At 37.0% G+C, this 23,162-nt stretch overlaps 1 protein-coding gene across 2 annotated transcripts in view; it reads right to left on the reverse strand.

The window, feature by feature from the left end:
* LOC125230172 (fibronectin type III domain-containing protein 5) overlaps positions 1 to 23,162 on the reverse strand; it is a 308,743-nt gene that overhangs the window by 111,351 nt on the left and 174,230 nt on the right. For both annotated transcript variants that reach the window (XM_048135227.1, XM_048135225.1), the window contains exon 3: positions 14,473 to 14,605. In XM_048135227.1, coding sequence (XP_047991184.1) covers positions 14,473 to 14,605 — 133 coding nt within the window. The remainder of the gene's footprint in view (positions 1 to 14,472; positions 14,606 to 23,162) is intronic.

Raw genomic sequence — 23,162 nt, forward strand, 5'->3', positions numbered from 1 at the left:
ATTCTAAAAAGGTAACGAACATAGGTTACCTTTTTACATATATATCGTTGTCTGAGTACCCACAGCACAAGCCTTCTTGAGCTTACCGTGGGGCTCAGTCAATCTGTGTAAGAATGTCCTGTAATATTTATTTATTTATTTTATTTATTTATTTATTTAAACATAAACTAATTTAATCTAGGTTATGATTGCGCCGCGCACTCGACGAGTGAAGGCGGGGTCATTACTTTTTGTAAAAATCCACGGAAATGGTTCAAAACATGTCGAGCTTTGTTTTAACTAAATTACCTATTTCGTTAATAAACCGCTTAAAATATTTTTCCCCTCACTAGCTCGGAAACACGTATTTTGTCCTTTAATACCAGTGGGTAAAAACGCATTTTATCCACTAGTGGGTAAAGTAATTTGACCTCGAATAAAGTTAAATTAACTGCTATAAAATTGATAAAAGCAGGTGAATCTAGTAATAAAGATGATTTACCACCTGTGGAACTACTGGAAGCAGTGATAAACGCAATTTTTTGCGTTGTAGTTTCCTCGCTATAGTGAGAGGAAAAGTTTTGTGTTACACTCGGGTGCAAATATATTTTACTTCTCGTGTGTTAAAAAACTCGCAAGTTCAGGATTATATTCTCGAACCACTCGCTTCGCTCGTGGTTCAACTATAGAATCCTTTCACTTGCTCGTTTTTCAATTCCACACTCGGCGTTAAAATACAATTTTGCCCCCATGTATAACAAATAACTATTAATATCCGAGTGGTGCTAAATAAAAGTGCAATAACTCGGCAACCGTACTTTCTGGTAAGGACTCATATTTTTTTTTAATGTTATAAGGATTACATTGTAAACCTGCCAGTGTTCCTGCAAACTTATATTTATCTCTGAACATACCATATATTTAAAAAAATAAACTACTTTTAAATCTTGACGAAGCTTTAAGGCTTAAAATAGCATTTATCAATTCACTTTCAGCGCACTTAATAAGTTTAGCTTTCATGAGTGTGAGCAGGCCTACGTCACTCGCTCGCGGTCGCGCGTTAACTTACCTAAACTAAAATTCACAATTCTGCGGACTAAATTGACAAATGACTGACAGATGAAATGTTACCAGGAACAGTGAAATAAAAATAGTGAAGGGTATATGTCGATAACAATATATCGACAAGTTGTAAAGTACAAATAACAGACTAGTTTAAATCAAAAAAATACGAATTTTACTTTTAAATACAAGGTAAACATTTTGGTTTGTTCGGTTTTCGAGGTAGTGGATGGATAAAATGCGTTTTCACCCACTAGTTTTATAGCATAAAAAGGTATCCGAACCAGTAAGTAAAAAAAAATATGTTGTCCGACAATGAGTACTCTTTATTATAAAATATTATTCATTTCCAAGCTCCGTTATTTCGTTATCTTCATCATCATCATCATCATCAGTTACATTTATGATAAAACGATCCGAGACATTGTCCACTAAATGGTCGAGTTGTAACATTTTGTCCTTGGTTTTTATTATGTGATTTACACAATCTTTTCATCTTTCGGCTGTAACACAATAATTATTGTAATAATTCATTTGTAATGATTTAAAAAACTATCATAATAAATATATAAATTTCATTTACATTATTCCTGGTTTGAAATTAACATTTTATATCTAATTAGGGGTCTACAGACCTTTCGATCTGTCGAAATCACAAAAAAAGTTGGTATATTGATTAAAAGATCAAATTGCCAATTTGATTGTACCGTCTGGGTGCACCTTAAATCTACGGTGTAATAATAATTTTAATATCGATAAGAACGACACTGGCCAAACTATGGCAACATTTGTTCACACTTACTTGTCAATTTGGTCCGTAGGATTATGGATTTTAGTTTACACGCTAGCCGTTCATTCGAATGAACAAGTGGCCGAGAGGCGCCACGCGCCCGCCTGCGCAGTCGCGTGCTACGTACCTACTATTCTTCTGAGTTTTACGTAGTAACTTATTAGTTATTCTTTAAATAAAGCGTAGGTATTTGTTGCTTTGCGGGCAAGTGAAAGATCTGTTACGTTAGTAACTTATTAATAATCTGTGGTGTGACGCAGCCTTTTGATGACGTAGGTATGCGCTACAATTAAACAAACTATTAAAACAGAAATACACGTAGTTATATTTAATACGTTGTAGGTACCAATTATAGTTACTATTGTTAATGACTTTATTTTCCGTTTGGTAACCGGTTGGCATTAACCCTTAAATGCATATTGTTGCCATTTGGCTACAATGCATGTATTTTTTAATAAACTAGCCAAAATATAAGCTGGACTTTTTTATTTATTTTTCTTAGATCTGTAGGATCATCATCCAGTTTTTTCACACTTTTCCGCCATTTTTTCTTAAATGGATGGAAATAATGTTTTTATTTAAGAAAAAATGGCGGAAAAGTGTGAAAAAACTGGATGATGGTGATTTTTAGTACATGATTCAGGCAGATTTTTTCAGAGTTAGTAACTATTTTATGTTTAATCATTTTATCAAGTTTCTCAAATAGTGTACCTTTTTAATAGTAGTAAAAGTTTTCTTATAAATTTTACTAGTAATTATATATTTATATAAGTAAGATTTAGCCTATTTTACTTCTAACACTGATTTAGTATTAAACTCGAGTCAGTCTTTTCCTAGAGTCAGAAAACCATTGTCTATCACATTATTAATTTCTAGTTAAAAGAAAAAAATCATGCATTTAAGGGTTAAAGTGATACCTGATTTGGAAAGGATATTTAGATTTTTTGAAGTGAAACTTCTGACGCGACTTCCAACTTTTTTATACGTATATTTATTTAATCGTATGGCATGCATGTTCAAGCAATCAGAGTACAGCTTTGAGATCAGGAAACTGCATCGGGTGTCAGGGCATTTAGATCTTCAGCTAGGCCATTTTTTTTTCAAAGTTGTCCACCCCACTTTTTTGTAACATGGGTATGTTTTACGCGATTCATACTCAGAATCGCGAGGTCTTTCCATCCTGATAGGAGAAAAAAAATGTCCCAAGATTTCCATACAGACCTTCCATTCCGTTATCGCCATACAAAATGTATGAAAAAATGGTAACGGAATGGGAAAAAACCTTGGGACACTTTTTTTCTCCTATTAGGAAAGAGCTCGCGATTCTGGATGGAAACCACATAAAAATTTCCAAATTAAAAAAAAAATTGAAAAAAATGGCCCAGCTGGGCCAGGATAAGAGTGGAGGGGGAGAACTTCCAACTTACAACGTTAAAACGTTTAACGCTCAGTGTTGCCAACTCGAATTTTGGAAAACAACACATTACGAAGTTACACTTCTTCCGCGCGAAGGGACTCCACGCACAATTTTTTTTTATAATCATAATTATGATCATGTACATTATTGACCCCTGTAGACACCTCACGGAGTGGGGTTAAGAATCTTACCACTCTTTTCCATCCGTGGGTATCGTAGAAGTCGACTGACGGGATATGGGTTCCAATTATGTTGTGGGCGATTGGCAACCTGTCACTGCACTTCACGTTTTCTTTTTCTTTCAATTCCTTACTTGCCAAGAGTGACACTGGAACTTGAGCAGATCCATTTGCTCTTCCTACCCCGTTTGGGAATTTAGGCGTTAGTTTATGTATGTGAACACGTTCTTGTATGTGATTTGTATTTCTTCTGTCTGTTACCCTCCGTGAATCTTTCTCACTTGATGGTCTCATCGGAAGACCAGCGCTGGAAGTCACCAGCAACACGCTGAGATGAGGCCATTTCGTGGCACTTCTTTCTTTTTCTGTCTTGTTGATATTATGTGTATTTTGTCTTGCCTGTGTTGACAAATAAATGTTTAATATAATAAATCTATCTGTTATATTCTATGTATGTGTGAAAATAAATAATAGCTTGTACAAACTAGTTACCCCTTAATTGCCAACTTGAGTAGTTTCATGACATGTGGTCGGTATTTTACCATAAAGGGGTAAACAGGCGTGATTATAATGATGTAGGTTTGTAGTTGTAGTATGAATTTTCTGAGATGAACGTTTCGCTTTTGCCGTAATCTGTTAAACAAAGGCCTTTGTTTCTATTATTCAGTTATTACTATCATGATAGTTGCTTTTTAACTACACTGAGACTATAGCACGTGCCGTTTAAACGGGAGCTAGCCGCTGTGAATAATAGACACAAAGGCCTTTGTTTAACAGATTACGGCTAAAGCGAAAAGTTCATCTCAGAAAATTCATACTATACATTTAAAAATTAAACGAACTTACCAAGTGAAGTTCGATGATAATTATGTGAGCAGCTTCATTCGACGCGATTTATTAATGTTTACATTCTGTATTTCCGTGCAAGGCTGATGCTTGGTAATGCTACTACAATATGTAAAGTTGTAAACATTAATAAATCGCAAAGAATGAAGCTGTGAAACATAATTTCTCTAGTTTCCATTATTTACAGTAAACTAATGCACCACGAAATAGAATACATTTTGCTAATGGGATGGATGTATCCAATTTCTGCCTGCAGCTAAAGAGCATGCAGCCTGTAGAACATATAAGCTTACAATTAGTAAAAATAGTAGCTGTACAGAGCTAAATTATAAAACATAAAATAATTTCTGATTCAAACTTTGATTTTAGTAAAATATTTTTTAAATATGGATACGATATGGATCGATAGTGTGAAAGTGAAAAGAAGACAGTGACGTTTATTCAAGCAATCAAATCATTATACTTATTGTATTATACAACAGATAACTTATTTTTACGTGTACCTATTTATTTATTGAAGTTCAAATTTAGGCAGTAAGAATAATCTTTCCGCACTGAGAGAAATTTGCATTATGAATTTAACAAGTTCGACTTGTTGAGGTTTATGCGGTGCACACACCTTGCAACCTGAATGGTCGCGCACCGTGCGGTTTTCGCGAACGCTCCGGCTGTGGAATGAGCTCCCTGCCGAGGTATTCCCGATGAAGTACAGTATGGGGCTCTTCAAAAAATTAGTGTACTAGTTTCTAATGGGTCGGCAACGCGCATCTGACACCCCTTGAGTTGCAGGCGTTACGGTGACCGCTTTCCATCAAGTGGACCGTACTGTTTGCCACCTACGTGGTATAAAAAAGAAGTATTTTTTCTGTGTATGTTCGTGGTTTCATATTCTTTTTCATTAGAAATAAAGTCAGAAGAAAAAGCAACGAATCAATCAGTAACTTTTGTTTCATATATTTGACGTCGGAACAAAGTTTATTTCCAAGCCCGTGACAACAACGGCATTCAGAAACAAATGTATAACATTAATGTAATACCAATTCAAAATTAATTTACTTTGAAGTTTTGGTATTGCAACCGAAAAGTTACTTAGCTCATACGAAAATATTAATCAGCCGAACATAGCATACAGTGATGAACAGGAGAAGTATGCGGGGTTGGAGAGCTACTTGCTTGCGCTTCTGGCGGTGTAAACGACGGGCTGTTGGTGCGCAGAGACAATTAAGTTTTTTTAAAGAGGTTGGGAACCGTTTGAGGGATAGGGGGCCTGGATCCCCTGGGTCATTCCTGGTGCAGAGGTTGTCCATCGCGATTCAGCGTGGTAATGCTGCGAGCGTGTTTGGGGGGGGGTTGACTGATGTTAGGTAGTTAATAAATGTTAGTGAAATTAGTTATATTGCACAATTAAAACACCAATGTATTATATTGGTGTTTTAATTGTGTAATGTGTTATTTAATATCTAGGTTGTTTTATTATGCTTCTAGTCCGGACTTATTACCATGCGATCCGATACCTAATAACAAGTTTAAATTAAAAACAAGGTGAAACAAGATAAAATGCTTGAAATATATTAAGTAATAATAAGGTCTAAACGTGCCTATAGCTTATGAGCGGCCTTGGATGGACACTACTATACTGTAGCGTTTTTCGTAAACAATATCTGGCATTATGTTTTTGTGCATTTAATATTGGAAAAAACTATTCGATAGTTTTCCAAATATAAATTCAAGAAATTTATATTGTATTTCATAGAGAATTAGGGTTTACAACATATTTTTGTAAATAACAAACTTAAAAATATTATTAAACTTAATAAATCTAATATTATTCTAAACTTAAAATAAAAATTAAACTTAATAAGAAAACAATCTAAATTCACCCTTATCGTTTAAACAGCAGTCAATGCTTACTTATCTATTCACGGTGAAGAAAAAAGTTCGTACTTACCCAATTCCATGAGGAGTGAGGATTTGTGGAGTTTATGCCGACAACCTCCGGTCGCACAGGAAGTGGCTCAGCGGAAATGGAGATGGATCGGTCATACCCTTCGAAGAGGAGCTACCAACAGCGCCAGTATCGCGTTTGAGTGGCGGCCTCAAAGAGGAAAGTGAGCCCGCAAACGCCCCGTACACACCTGGAGGCGGAGTGTTGAGAACGAGCTGAGGGAATATGGACTGAGCTGGAACGAGGCCAAGGCGGTGGCTCAAGATAGAAAGGCGAAGGATCTTGTGGAGGGCCTATGCACCTATAGGGTGCCCTAGGACGATCAACAACAACAACAACCCAATTCGTTTTCGTTATAATTCTAATATTTCAAATACCTCATTAGAATTACGCCAAAGTTGGGGTGTCGTGCTACAAAGCCGTCGCGATTTCCGCCGGAAGTTATCGGTAAAACCACATCCGGTACCCGCCCCGCTATTTCCGTCCGTTCTTTTTTCCATGACCGAAGCTTTTTGTCTTCAATAAAAATTAAAATGAATTTACGTCTGGTTCGGAACTGTGTCAAAGTGCGTTACCGTGAAATGGGGTTAAATACAGCATGTCGTTTTTTTTATACCACGTCGCGTCGCGGTCTCTGTAACCTATGGACGCCTGCAACTCAAGGAGGGGTCTGCGCGTTGCCAACCCATTAGAAACTTGTACACTCCTTTTTTGAAGAACCCCATACTGTAGTTCATCGGGAATACCTCGACATCTCATTCCGCAGCCGGAGCGTTCGTGGGAGGAAATTCCTCTGAAACCGCACGGTGCGCGACCATTTAGGTTGTAAGGTGTGTGGATGAGCGCCCTATCGATGGCGAGCGGTGCGATGATGAAAAGTGGCCGTTGGCATCATGTCAAACAGTTCTTCAGAACACAACCCATTGTACAGGCGATAGAACACACATAAGGAGGCGAAGTCTCTCCTTAGACTTAAGAGTTCAATACTGCCTGTGAGTTTGGGATTTTATGGAAATAACTTTTTTTTAAATAGGTAATACAATACAATACAAATACTCTTTATTGCACACCTTGATAAAATACAACAATACAAACAAGGAAGCAACACGAACAAAGATAATGTAATTACTATACATAATTATCTCGTATAAATATCTTGGCATCACAGAATAGACCGTACTGAAGACCAGGTGCCGTAGCTAGGGATTGCAATCCGGTCCGGCGGATCCGGTAATCCGGCCGGATCCGGTACTTTTTTCATGCCACCGGATCCGGTGAAATTCGCCGGATCCGGTACCGGATCCGGTAATGTACCAATATGTTAATATAGTGAAAAAAATATTAATTTTACGGCCACATTTGAACGTCACTCAACAGGTGATTGCAATGCGGTCTGATTTCCAATCAAAACATATTTTCGTACGTATGTTATTTGCATTAGAAGGCCGTTTGGAAGTCAAATAATGAGTACGCGTTACACTTTCCGTCTCAGAATCCGTAATGAAATCTGTGGGATTGTTTGTTGGGATGCATAATGTGGAGTGATGGAGAGTGACAAAGAGCCATCGTCTGCGGTCGATCCTTCGCGTTTTCTGGCCAGACACTATCCGAAATCAAGACATATGGAGTACATGGCAGCTAACCGCGACACAAAAAGGAACATGGATGACACATTATTCAAAGAGGGGAACGAAATATCGCAACCATTGCTTTCGGCTGAAAACTGAAAATGCAAGTCGTGGCTCCGATCGCCCTCGAAAGTCATGGAAGCGGTCCGTTGAGGATGGACTACGAGCGACTGGGTCGAGCTGGAGCGAGACCACGAGGGTAGCTGAAGATAGGAAGGCGTGGTGCGAGTTCGTGAAGGCCCTTTGCACCTCTGTGGTGCCGTAGGACTTCAAGAACAACATGTTTTCAGCATAATATGAGAAGTATGAGAGCATATTGCTACGAGAATAATAAAATTCAAAGCTTAAAAATGAACATTTTTAAAAGGTAATCAGTAAGATTGTTGATTCAGCAATAGCAAATAATACTAAGGTCAATTATCTACTCTTGCTGACTTTAATTCAGTTACTGTAGTTTTTCTTAACCGATTTTGGATATTTTTATACAGACTGAGAAAAGGTTAACGCTAACTTTTAATAGTTATGCTTAGTATGATTGTGATACTTTTTTTTGTTCTTCTTTTCATGTTAGTAAAGTTAAATGTAAAATAACACAATTACAGGTTTTTTTTAATACTGATCTCATAATGCATGTATGTTTGTAGGTTTCTTATAATGTCCGCTCTTTATCGTATCTTACAATTTCTATAGGTATTACTGTAAAAAGTTACACAAATAATAATTTTGTTATCCTATGAAAGTTTCAAAAGAACGAAATATGAAATTTGATTTGCGAGTTTTGCGACTGATTATTATAGTAAAATTTACTTGTTAACTGGTAAACAAATTGATTTCTAGGCCTTTAAACTGTTGGTTTATTAATCGTGATGCAAAATACCATCATACTTGTCATATTATGGTGAAAACATGCAAAATAAGGAACTGTTTGGGTACTTTTAGTCCTCAAGGCCAATCCGGCCGGATTGGGAATCAGACCGGATTGCAATCCCTAGCCGTAGCCGAATGGCATTTCTGCGACGCGAAACGAAAACTAAACGCGGCGAAAGGTGACTGGCTCTGTCGCGCCAATACGCAAGAGCGATAGAGATAGATATCTACGAGCGTTTCGTTTCGTGAGCGTTTGTGCCATTCGGCTACGTACCCTGTGGTGGCTTCATAGCATTGCTAACAATATGTTGAGTTGAGTCCATTTCGTGATACGCATTTTATGTTATGTTCTTTTGTGCTCATGTATTTATGTACTCGTACACAAATAAATTAATATATATTATCAGCGTAGGGAACAAATGACATTATTTTATTAAATATTGTTTGATTTGTTTTTTTTTAGTAGTAACACTACTATATATAAATTATAAACTGAAATAGATACCATACACTAAAGAAAAAGCGATCAAGGCCACTGGTGGCGACCAAAGGCTCCTAGACTTCAGAGATAACATACACTAGATAAATTTCGACGGATACCTCGGCAGTCGGGGTTTGAGCATGTCAGTTGCAATAGCTGGAGACCCAGGTTCGATTCCCGGCTTCGCTACCAGTGGGCTTGATCGCTTTTTGTTTAATGTATGGTGTCTATTTCAGTTTAATGTATATTATCTTTATATTTAGTCGTAGCCGTCTAACAAGTGATAAAATTATTTCACAGCTGCACGACTGCTGCTGCACGTATTATTTATTGACGTTGATATTCGCCTGTGTGGTGACGGGTTAAGAATTTCACCACCCCCTTTCTTCCCGTGGGTGTCGTAGAAGGCGACTGTGGGATATGGGATAAATTGTGGCGTAGGCGAGAGGCTGGCAACCTGTCACTGCAATGTCACAGTTTCATTTTCTTTCAACCCCTTACTTGCCAAGAGTGGCACTGAAGCTTTAGTAGTTTCATGTGTTCTGCCTACCCCTTTATGGGATACGGGCGTGATTGTATGTATGTATGTATGATATTGGCAAGCATTGCTGCATCATACAGCTGTTTTATTTAATTTTTTTTTATTTTTATAAATAGGCTTAATCTTAGCACAAGCGCTGGTAGCCTAGTGGTAAGAGCGTGCGACTTTCGATCCGGAGGTCGCGGGTTCACACCTTTGCTCGTAATACCGATGAGTTTTTCGGTTATATGCGAAATGTCATATGATATTTGCCAGTCGCTTTTCAGTGAAGGAAAACATCGTAAGGAAACCGGACTAATTCCAATCAGGCCTAGTTACCCTTCGTGTTGGAAGGTCGGATGGCAGTCGTTTTCGAAAAAATAGTGCCTACGCCAAATCTTGGGATTAGTTGTCAAAGCGAACCCCAGGCTCCCATGAGCCGTGGCAAGTGCCGGGATAATGCAAGGCGGATGATACAGCTCGAGTGAAATGATATAATTGTAAAGACATATTAGATTCAATTATTACTTATAAGTAATAAACTGAATTAGATACCATACACTAAAGAAAAAGCGATCAAGCCCACTGGTGGCGAAGCCGGGAATCGAACCCGGGTCTCCAGCTAACGCGGCTGACGTGATAAACCGCTACACCACCTCGACCGCCTCGACCGACTTTTAAGTACTTAGCGTGAGTAATAGCGTCAATGATAGTTTTAAAACAATAACGAAATTGTAACAATTTGTGAAATCAGATACTCCCTCTGTCATTTTACTTATCGAAATCTAGGTCAATCTAATAATGTGTACCAGGAATCTATCCTTTTTCATAAGACCGCTACAGATTCCTGATGAATATGGATCAGATCGAGCGGATCGCATTTAAATATGTTAAAAAGGTCAACTCGATCAGATTGAACTATGTTACAAAATGAAAAAAAATGAGCATGAACGAGTATATGAATGAAAAAGATGTTAAATAAATAAATATAGGATGAAAACCCGTTGCTCAAAAATATAGGATGTCACTTGAATAGTTACTTGCTTATCATTAACTGTAATAAAATGTATCCAAAACATGTCTAAAAGGAAAAAGCCCTCAAAAAATTAGTAAAAACATAAAAACAAGTCGCTGGAACTAGTGTCAAATGCCTATCACATGGATTATATAAATCGCGATCTCACAAAACGAATCGTAGTTACCGTAAATAAACTAACTCAAGACTGATCTACCATACCAGTTTATCCATGCATTTTAAACATCCTGCTTAGCAGCGGAATTGCAGTGAAAGGTCATGTACCTACTTACGATTCGCGCTCTAACTCAATGCTAGTACTAAACTCCGCTCCGCTTTCCCATTTTAAAATCCAATTTTGTTAAATAAACATGTCTTGTGCTTTGCTTTTAGATTTACTGTTGAGCGTTTACTATGTTTGTGATAACAATGAAGGCCTTCAAATGAAGGAAACTAAAATAAGTTTTTCGAAAAAAAAATCTTATTTGGCACAAGCTTTTATTGCCGACTGTATTTTTCTTTCAACAGTCATCTACTACTCTCCGAGACGTTTCTAAAAACCCCTTACTCGATGGGGATACTACACCTCATCACAGAGTTTATATGGCCTTCTTTCTTCTCCAACATCAGATCAGCTCCATGATACCACAATGTTGCATTGTCACGTGATTTACACATGTGTGCAAAATTTCAGCTCAATCAGAAACCGGGAAGTGGGTCAAATTTAACTTGCAAGATTTGATTACAGACAGCCACGTGACGGGACAGTGTGTAGCCGAATTTACAAACGATAATATATCTTTCATAGCTATCTATCGCTATCGCAAAAGAGCTAGACTACATTTCTGCGGAGTTTCGGTGGCGTTTCGCGTCGCAGAAATGCCATTCGGCTACGGGGCCAGGTTAAAGTAAAAAAAAAAAAAGCTTTGTACTTAAAAATCGTGTAGTTTTGAATATTGCTGCAGTCACTCTCAGAGGTATTCATGTGAACATACCTCGATAGTGAAAAGCGAACTGGCTGTACATGGGAAAGGGGTACGAGTATTTTTCCCCAGTATTTTTGAAGCGATGGTAGCCGAGTGGATACGCCCGACGATATATTTTTTGATTGATTCAATTTTTTGCCTATTGTTGACTGTAAATATCTGAGGCAGGCAGGCAGGCTAAATTTCTCGGTAAATATCTGAGGAATTCCAGCTTGTTGTGTTTTATTTTTAGCCAGAATCCGGGCGTCCCTTTTGTTGCCTTCCCACCCTAACCACAAAATTAAAATTTTCCAAAAACCCCGACATCGTGGACCGATTTTCATGAAACATGGCTAAGAACACTCCGGACTAACTCAGCTTTCAAACAAAAAAACTAAATCTTAATCGGTTCATCCGTTCGGGAGATACGATGCTATAGACAGACACACACACACAGACAGACAAACAAATAGACAAACAGACAGTCATGTCAAACTTATAACACCCCGTCGTTTTTGCGTCGGGGGTTAAAAATGATTACAGTTATGAGTATGAAGGTAATTACTTCTAGTTAATGGCCACAATAACATACCGAGAAGTAGTTCTATTATAGATCACAGAGCTACCAACCTAACAGTTTTGTAAAAGCCACATACAACAATAAAGAACGTAGTAAATAAAGCAAAATGAAATAAATTCAGCACCAAAAACCTCAGACATTTTGCATAAATTGTACGGTTCAATTAGCGTAATTTGGTAATAAAGCATTATTAATTAGTGGAGTATAATATTTCATTGTTCATCAAAATGAGTCCGTGCCGACGACGGGCCGTATAAAAATGATGTTTTCATTATTATTTTGTCGGTAATAAGGAGATTATACAATGTACTTGGGTTTTGAAAATTGTCTTTATCCTAACCTAAGCAAATACTTCTTCCGAAACAGAGAGTTGTTCTAGTTCATACAGGGTGTAAAACGAGCAAAAAATTAAACAATAGCTTGTACTCCTCAAACTGAGTTCACAATTAGTTCAGTGACTTCTATAAATAATATTTCATTTTTAGCATACTATAAAGTTTTTGAATTTTGTTATGTTAATCACAACAACTAAATTGATGACAGTGTACATTTGTGGTAATATTTAATGTATAAAAAAACGGGAATAAGTTCTTATAATATTACAAGTGACTGAATAAAATTGACATCGTTTGCGGAGTATATAATAAATCTATGTTTCAAAACCAGTGTATAACCTCCTTAACGGCTCGGGCACGTAATTAGTACATTTTCCGCCCAAGGCCGGAAACAATAAGCAGACAAAGTTCCACTTTGGACCTCTGCTACAACTGTATTCTTGGCCACTAGCGTTGAAAGTTTTGTTCGAAAAGTTTTTATGTAACTTTGGGTGTTATGTTTCTTTGAGCTACCTACTTTGACATTTTCTTGATACGTATTGTTTGTTTAACTGTGAGTCTACATTAGTTACAATGATGTTTTTAGGGTTTCGTACCAAAAAGTTAGAATAACCTTTATGGTTCGATACTGTTTGTCTATCAGTCTGTCTGTCTGTCACATTACTTAACACTTTCGCTACCAAGAACCCGACTGTCGGGCACACCGCTCGTAGAAGCGTAGCCGATTACATGGGTTTCCCCGTATGTAGCGAAAATGTCGTAGCGCCGCGTAGAGCCCGGTTTCGAAAGTGTTTATATCAAGAACTATTTGTGCTATCGATTTGAAATAAATCGTTATTTAAAGTAATTTTCAGCGAACAAATGAGCTTTTTCTAAAATCACGATCACATACATAGAAATAACTTCATATTATCTTACGAGTTTTGTTCATAATTTGGGCCATTTTTTTGTAACATGGGTATTTTTTACGTAATTAATACTCATAATCGCGAGGTCTTTCGATCCTGATAGGAGGAAAAAAATGTCCCAAGATTTCCATACATTTTTTCCAACCTTCCATTCCGTTACCGCCATACAAAATGTATGAAAAAATGGTAACGGAATGGGAAAAAAACCTTTGGACACTTCTTTTCTCCTATTAGAATTGAAAGAGCTCGCGATTCTGAGTGGAAACCACAAAAAATTCCAAATCCAAAAAAAAACTTTAACAAAAATGGCCCATTTATGACATTGAACGTCATAATATGACGTTCAAAAATATTATTTTAGTTATTGTTTGTGTTAATTCACGAGAATTGTACTGAATCGCGATATCGGAATTTGTCTTTTGTGCCTAATGTAAGTATAATTTAATTTTTAGATAATTTGGGAACAGTGAAATTATAGTAAAAAAAAAAACATTTTTTATATAATTCCTAATCTTGGCCAAGCTTTGCAAAGTAACAGACAGAGCACAGACATAATATCACAGTATAAGGTCAGTAATAAATAACTCTTCTAACAAACTTACACCGCGCGGTATGTATGTATGCGATCCTTACGTACGCAACACACATGTAAGCGGATGAGAATCATTCATGATGAGAATATTGCGTACGTACAGTCAACCAATTGGAACCCTAGGTCACTGGAACTATGTCACAGTGACGTTATAAATCAGATTGTAAGAAATCTCATACTGCTTGTCATTTTGACATGGCTGTAAAGTGGCCTAGGGTTAGAACCCTAGGCCACTGTACATTCCACAGGCCACACATTGGTTGACTGTACACGGCACGCACACATACATACCGCGCGGCGAACGTTTGTTCGGAGTGTTACTACTAGCCTTACTGTGGTCATAGCCGTTCGGACGTTCCTTACCTCGCGTCAGAAGGCTTGTAAGTGACGTCATACTTCTCCACTAGGTCCGCCGTGGTGGACCACGACACTCGCACGGTGGTGGGGTTTAAGAACGTCACTGTGATGTTCTCGGGTACCCCGGGACCCATTGAACCTGAAACAAATTACTTGGTTTGACATACTTAACGCTGTATTTTTTTAAATTATTTTTTAAAGACAGAAAAACAATGAAAATGCAAATATGTATAAATCAAAATTAGAAGTAACTTAAATTTAACTTAACCTCATAGCTGGGCACCGTTAATCAAATAGTTAACTTCGATAATCGTTAATCCGTTACTTAAAAAGTTAACTTCGTTAATCATTAAAACGATACATTTCGGTAGATTTAACGGAAGTTAAAGTTAATCGATAATCCGTTAACACTTCATAAAAATGAGACTCCACAGTAGGTATTATGTATTTCTATTTACTATAAGTATCCACCAAAAACCATTAAAACCTGTGTCGCCAATCGGTAAAAAACCGAAATGTAATAATTACGATCTCTTCGGGCTTTTACCGCCGCTGGTTGGCTAAATCCTAGGTTTTACTTCGGATTGGTAATTATTGGGTCATTCATGCGGTCGCGATCGTGGTGCGTCGGTTCTTCAGATTGAGATTTGAGATGACAACTCGATGCTGTGGGCCACGCTAACTTGGTAGAGTAATCTAAGGCCCGCGCCGGACTCTAACTCGATGCGTCGGTTGCGCGATTTGTCTGTCATGCCTGATGATTGCACTCCATTCCCAGGTTAGTGATCGATCTAGCACGCCTAATAAGATTTAGAAGATCTCGAATAAGTGATCCAAAGTCGCCAATTGGTCTTTAGACTGTTTATAACCGACGGATCTGCTTTTACCGATAAAACCTAGGTTTTGCCGTACTACGGGTTTTTACAGTAGCAGTAAGAACGTGGTTTTCGCGGCGCATCGAGCCGCTTGGGGTGCTGGATTAACGATTAACGGACTCTATGAAATTTAACGGAAGTTAACGAATCCGTTAACATTTTTTAAAGTTTACTTAAAAGTTAATCCGTTAATCGAAATGTTAACTTCGTTAATTAACGATTAACGGATTAACGAGTTAATGCCCAGCTATGCTTAACCTACCTATAGGAGTACACTGTAAATTGATTTAAAAGTGACTAATGACAATCAAGTGCGGGTAGTTCGAAAAACTCGAACAGCTAGAAGATGTTGATACAACTCCCCGCCAGTCTGACTGTGACCACGGACATAATGTCACGTCCGAAACGTCGGTTTAAATATAAACGTAAGTTTTACGTGATTGAGTCCCTTTTTAATTTAAGAATAGGAGTACACTGTATCCCAACTCCCAAGTAGCTATTAAATTACAATGTGCCATATCTCGCGTTTCTTCGATTACAATGCCAATCTGTTGAGGGAGGAACAGACCAGCCTCGGTCACTTGTATTTTTAATTAAATTTTACATACCTACATACATACAATCACGCCTGTATCCCATAAAGGGGTAGGCAGAGCACATGAACTACTCAAGTTTCAGTGCCACTCTTGGCAAAAAGGGGTTGAAATAAAACAAAATTGTGACATTGCAGTGACAGGTTGCCAGCCTCTCGCCTACGCCACAATTTAACCCATATCCCACAGTCGACTTCTACGACACCCACGGGAAGAAAGGGGGTGGTGAAATTCTTAACCCGTCACCACACGGGGGGTAATTAAATTTTATTACTGAAAAATTGCAAATCGTGGACAAGCTGAGGACTGGACGTAAGCGGCATGCAGCGCGGTCAGGCGGTGCGTTCAGCGGCCGTCCTTGTGTGCGTAGCCGAATGCACAAACGCTAACGAAACGCTCACGATAATATCTCTTTCGTAGATATCTATCTCTATCGCTCTTGCATATTGGCGCGACAAAGGCAGACTACATTTCTGCGGCGTTTCGGTGGCGTTCCGTGTCGCAGAAATGCCATTCCTTTTTTAAACCAAGTCCATTCGATTAGGTATTTCAATTTTAATCGCGCCGCTTATACCATCGCTAATAAAGATTGAAAAAAAAAAAACAAATATAGACTAGATTTTTTCGCAAAAAGTGTGAACAAAACAAACTAATTCTAAGAAACACGCCACACAACGCAGAAAACTTATAAGTAACAAATTGTCACAGGCTTCGCAGCGAATTCGAAATAGAAAATAAGACCACGTATTTTTCTATAAAAGGAGAAAAAGGCTTTAAATTGAACAGCTAATAGTGTTCGTAATAAAATATCTTGCTACATTTTCTCGGAATGTTTTTACAACTATATCAGGTGAAATGTTTTGTATTAAAAACTTGTCTGTGAAAATGGCAGACTTGTATTAAGTTTGTTTTGTAGTTTCAGTAAAAAATGGAATTGAAAAACCTATCTTGTTAGGAAAACTTGACAAAAAAGATGATGTTATTCAAAAACCTAGCCACCTAAAAGATAATTTAAAGTTTTTACATTACATTATTGTGATATTTTTTCCTAAAATAATATCTACGTAATGTGTCTATGAAGAAACTTCAAAGAGCCATTATATCTACTGTGAATGTGAATTTTCATACGATATACGTAACGTATTCAATTTAAGAGCGGGGCTCTTGTGGTTGTAGCTTGATGAAGTTGTCTCCGCTTTGGTCGATCCGAAGCCAGCCTTTTAGTGTCCAGTATGACTTTAAAACTAAATCATAAATCATAAATCACAAATCACAAATCACAAATCACAAATCACAAATCACAAATCACAAATCACAAATCACAAATCACAAATCACAAATCACAAATCACAAATCACAAATCACAAATCATAAATCATTTATTTGCGTGGATAGGGTCAGATTACAGGTGTTACATATACAAAATGTTCTCCTTATTCAACCGTCCACAAACAGCATGCAAATATTGTTCTTAAACTAAGTATTCACTACAATACCTAAGTATTTATACACGGTGGCTCATTCAAATCGGTCTGTTTGGGAAAGTCTGAAACTATAAGACATACGAAGATCTGTTCTTAGGAACCATGTCATCGATTTTAATAAAAAGAAAAACTGCATTGATACATTTGAAAAAAAAAAAAGGAACAAACTGTACCCAGCTGGGTAATCGAACCTTGTTGTTTTGAAAAAAAAAAATACATTTTTTTCTATTCAAATATCGATTGTGTAGGTCTTAGCTGTAAATGTCTCAATGAAACATGATGTTTAAAATGACTAAAATGCATTGTTTTCACATAATTAAATTTTAGTAGATGTTCGAAGTGAACACCTTTACAGTATTCAATTTTTTTTTTTTTTTTCAATGCATGAATGCAGTTTTTCTTTTTATTAAAATCGGTGACATAGTTCCTAGGAACAGATCTTCGTATGTCTTATAGTTTCAGACTTTCCCATACTGACTGATTTGAACGAGCCACCCTGTATACATTATGTCAGATAGTCTTTGAGTGAGTAAAACATTTTATTTAGTAGTTTTTCAAAGTAGCCCCTGCGTTTTAAAGCCACCCCGGTTGACCGTACATAGATTCGTCCATGACTCAGAAACAAATATCTGTGGTTATCACACGATTAAATGCCCAGGATTTGAACCCGGGACCGCGGCGCAGCAGGCAGGGTCACTAACCACTAGACCAGACCGGTCGTCAAGATATAATACTATTTAAATCCGTTTTTTTTTCTTTTGGCCATGAACTAAGTTCAAATGTCCTATTTTAATTATACCTATTAAATACTGTGTCGATAATGTCCAATAATAATAAAAGGTGAGTAGCAAACATTTTTGCTGATAAAAGGTTTTAAATAAAATTAGAAAAAAGTTGAAAAAAGATGTTAAAGAAAACATTGATGAAAGTAATTCAATGTCCACAATCTTTTAATCCTTTATTTATTAACGTAATTAAGTCTGATTATAAATACGAGTATAAACTTAACTTAGTCTGAACACTAATTAGTCTATAACTGAAAAACTAACAAAATGTTTTACTAATTAGCTTTACGAAGAAAATGCTTGTTAAATTTAATTAAATAAGCTGTCTCGCTAAAGTTTAAAAATAAAATAAACAAAGGAAAATCTGTTCTTACGGGAAACTGTAAGAGTTTCAAGTTTCTTAATTTACAGGAAAAGTAAAGAAAAGTGTCGCTTAAGGACGCTAGTTAATGTTTTGCTCGCTTATGGCTTACTTGTAATTTATGTAATTACTTAAATGTTGTTTGTTTCTCGCTTAAGTGATTTGTAATCTTAGAGAAATAAATATATTTGAACTAAGGACGCTATAGTTAACCCCCGACGCAAAAACGACGGGGTGTTATAAGTTTGACGTGTCTGTCTGTGTGTATGTCTGTCTGTGCGTGACGATGCCACAGACAGACACACACAGACAAACAAACAAGCAGACCGACAATCAGACAGACACGTCAAACTTCGTTTTAGCGTCGCGGGTTAAAAACCATTACATGCTACTTTTTCGCTAGCATAAAGAACTACTGCAGGACTAGGTACAGTCTGCCAAGAAAGTAGTTTACCACTTTTAGACTATTTCAAACACATAAGGTCGAAAAGTGGTAAACCACTTTTTTGGCTGACTGTACCAGACCTAGAATAGTGAGATAGAAACCGCTAATAAATATAAGAAAAATCCACAGAAAATAAAAATATTAACGAGCGATACTGCAATAATTTTGGAGACCTTTGCACAATCGTCAAAAAACGCAACATTCATTTAAATTGTCTTCCTATTTATTTCCATCAAACGACCATCGCAATGAAAAACAAATAAAACGGGAAAATAAACACGCTCACTCCGCGACATTAAATACCGTTTTTATTCAATGTTCATTTAGATATCCGACCTATCTCGTACAAAATATAATTGAAAAACCGGCCAAGAGCGTGTCGGGCTACGCTCAGTGTAGGGTTCCGTAGTTTTTCGTATTTTTCTCAAAAACTACTGAACCTATCAAGTTCAAAACAATTTTCCTAGAAAGTCTTTATAAAGTTCTACTTGTGTGATTTTTTTCATATTTTTTAAACATATGGTTCAAAAGTTAGAGGGGGGGGGACGCACTTTTTTTTCCTTTAGGAGTGATTATTTCCAAAAATATTAATATTATCAAAAAACGATCTTAGTAAACCCTTATTCATTTTTTAATACCTATCCAATAGTATATCACACGTTGGGGTTGGAATGAAAAAAAATATCAGCCCCCACTTTACATGTAGGGGGGGTACCCTAATAAAACATTTTTTTCCATTTTTTATTTTTGCACTTTGTTGGCGTGATTGATATACATATTGGTACCAAATTTTAGCTTTCTAGTGCTTACGGTTACTGAGATTATCCGCGGACGGACGGACGGACGGACGGACGGACGGACGGACGGACGGACGGACGGACGGACGGACGGACAGACAGACATGGCGAAACTATAAGGGTTCCTAGTTGACTACGGAACCCTAAAAACATACATTTATTTATACATGGGCTTTACCCTCAGGCTTGCTTTGGGTTTGATTTCAGTACACATTGGCAAAAAAATAGACCTAGCAATCTAAATAAAAATAAATGTTGGTGGACACTCCACACAGATCCAAACTAAGCAAAGCGTTGTACGGTCCCTTACTGGGATTTGAATCCTTGTGATCAGACCGGTTGTCAAAAATATGCAAAAGGGAATTTTTAGTGATGGTCTCGCGATATGCTTAGAAAATGTAAGAGCCTAAAGGGCTATATACGCATTAAATCTTTAACATAGTGTTTAAAACATAGTAAATACGCGATTAAGTCCCGTTTGCAATTTTAAATATGTGTAAAAATCGTGAAAGTTTGAATCAGTGTTTCGCATTAAATCTGTTCAGAAATATCATTAGTTTGCGAATTGCGAATTCGTACAATTTTATACGATTCTGTCCCAACCAATAGACTAGTGAAGAAGTTCCGTTGTAATTAAATGTAGGTATCATTAGTTTAAACTTAGAACTCAATATAACTGCTTCTAAAACTAAATTAGGACGGCTTATCCCACCAGGGTCCTAATAATTACGTACACGTACCAAGGAACCCTCAGAGGACTGTTTTACATAAATCTGAATATTAACTGATTGGAAGCGGTTATAACTTGAAGAACAAGTCTGTCATATCTGTTGAAGATGTTTAATTTAAATGTGTGTTTCGGGAAACTTTTGAGTCACGCTGGTAAATTGTGGAATGAATTTTACCCACGGCGAGCATTTTTGTTCGTTTAGTCAAATAATTACAGATGTCATATATACCATAGATCAAGCAAACGTATCTACTTAGAGTGTCAAAAATGAACTCAGTAAAATCCACTGAGTTGTCCGTCTTTAATCGCAGCTTGCAGCTTTCGGGCATCAATTTTTGTAAGTAGAAGTCAACAAAAAGATTAAAAATGCCTCGTTTCGTGATATTTATTTGCAACAACACAAAAATTATGAACACTCAAGGGCCTGACACATATTAAATATTACAGGCAAGTAACAACTTCAGTACAAATTCTGACACGCTTGGCCGCTATATAATACAAATAAATGAATTTGTTTCTTCTATCTAAATCTAATTATGTGGGATGCTGCGAAGAGGGTGGCGGGTGGCGGCATGCCTCGTTACGTGATATTTAATTGCAACAACACAAAAATTATGAACACTCAAGGGCCTGAGACATATTTAAAATCACAGGCAAGTAACAACTTCAGTACAAAATATGACAGGCTCAGCCGCCATACAAATAGATGAACTTGTTTCTTCTAAATCTAATTCTGTGCAAGTAATCATCCTCCTTGCGTTATCCCGGCATTTGCTCATGGGAGCTTGGGGTCCGCTTTGACAACTAATTCCAAAATTTTGCGTAGGCACTAGTTTTACAAAAGCAGCTGCCATCTGACCTTCCAACCCGAAGGGTAAATAGGCCTTATTGGGATTAGTCCGGTTTCCTCACGATGTTTTCCTTCACCGAAAAGCGACTGGCAAATATCAAATGACATTTCGCACATAAGTTTCGAAAAACTCATTGGTACGAGCCGGGTTCGAACCCGCGACCCCGGATTCTGTGCAAGTAATTTTTTTTTCTAGCCTGGTGTAATGTTCCACTGCTGCCTTCCCTCGCTTCTTCCATTCAACCCTGTCATGTGTAATCCTGCCAGCGTGGATAAAATTCGTCCAAGTCATCCCGCCATCTCTTTTTTTGTCTGCCTGAAGCCTGCACCCTCTATAGTCAGGGACCAAACGACCTCTTTTACAAAAAGTCGTCGACATCTCTTCTAAATACCTAAAACAGGTATGGATGTGTTCCTCGTTATCTCCAGATTACGAATTGACCTGTTTTAGTTTAAGGAGGGGGGGACGGGTTAAGAAAAAGGGGGGAGAAAGATGGCGGCCGACCATCATAGATATTTATTCATATCTCGACTCCTATGGCACCAATCTGTTCGTGCAAGGTGTCGTTTGAAAGCTTATTAAACCTACTTTAATTGTTTTCAAATAACTATACTCATAACAGTAACCGTTTACGAAATATTTGAAAATATGTGTTTTTTTATCGCGCATGAGTTGCACAAGTACTAGAAAAAATGCGTCTAACTCAATAAACAATAACTTTACCGCAATTGATGTTATTATAAAATTTTCGCGTCTATTCATGCTCTTTTTAAAAATATAAGTTTCATTGGTATATGATAATATATAACCATGTAATTACGAATTTGGTTTAGCAGGAGTCACTCTGCCTGGTCGCAGAAATGGGCGCTGACCGTCGTAAAGTATTCAATATTTTTGAGGTCCTATTTTACGGATCCATATGCGAGAGGAATCGTTTCATAGCTAATTAAACCTACTATATTTTTTTATAAATAACTATAATCATGAAGGTAGCTGTTTAGAAAATATTTGAAAATATGTGTTTTATAGACCATGAGTCGCACAAGTACCTACTGGTAAAAAATGCTTCTTAATCAATAAACAACAACTTTTCCGGAATTGATGTTAGTATAAGATTTACGCGGAATTTCGTGCGCTTTCTAATAACATAAGTTTTATTGGTGTATGATATTATATAACCAAGTAATTACAAATATGGTTAAGTAGGGGCCACAGCGCCCGGCCACGTATGGATGCTGACCGTCGCCAAATTTTCTATATTTTTCAGATCCTATTTTATTTAACAGGAATCTTTTGAAAGCATATTATGCGTACTATCATTAGTTCTCAATAATTTTAGTTGTAACTGTAGTAGCTAACAAAATATTTGAAAATATGCATTGGAACCGATGTGAGTAAAACATGCTTCTAGCTCAATGAATTATATTTTTTCCGCAATTGATATAATAACAAAATAAACGGCGAAATGTATGACCTTTTCAAATAATAAGTTTTGTCAGTATTGCATAAACAATTAATGTTAATTTATCCATCATACTCACTGCGCACCGTCATATAGAATATACATGGATGACCATTTTCGTTGCCGTTTTCATAATTTTTAAGATTGTATCTTGGTGCATGACCAATAAACAATAACTTTACCGCAAATAATGTTATGATAAGATTTACAGAACATTTCATATGCTATTTTAACTATAAAACTCCCGTGAGACTCATACATATTTAAAAATATTTTAAGCGGGTTATTTTTAAATATTTCATATGCTTTCTAA

This window comes from Leguminivora glycinivorella, chromosome 10 (assembly GCF_023078275.1).
Source record: "Leguminivora glycinivorella isolate SPB_JAAS2020 chromosome 10, LegGlyc_1.1, whole genome shotgun sequence".
Classification (NCBI taxonomy): Eukaryota; Metazoa; Arthropoda; class Insecta; order Lepidoptera; family Tortricidae; genus Leguminivora; species Leguminivora glycinivorella.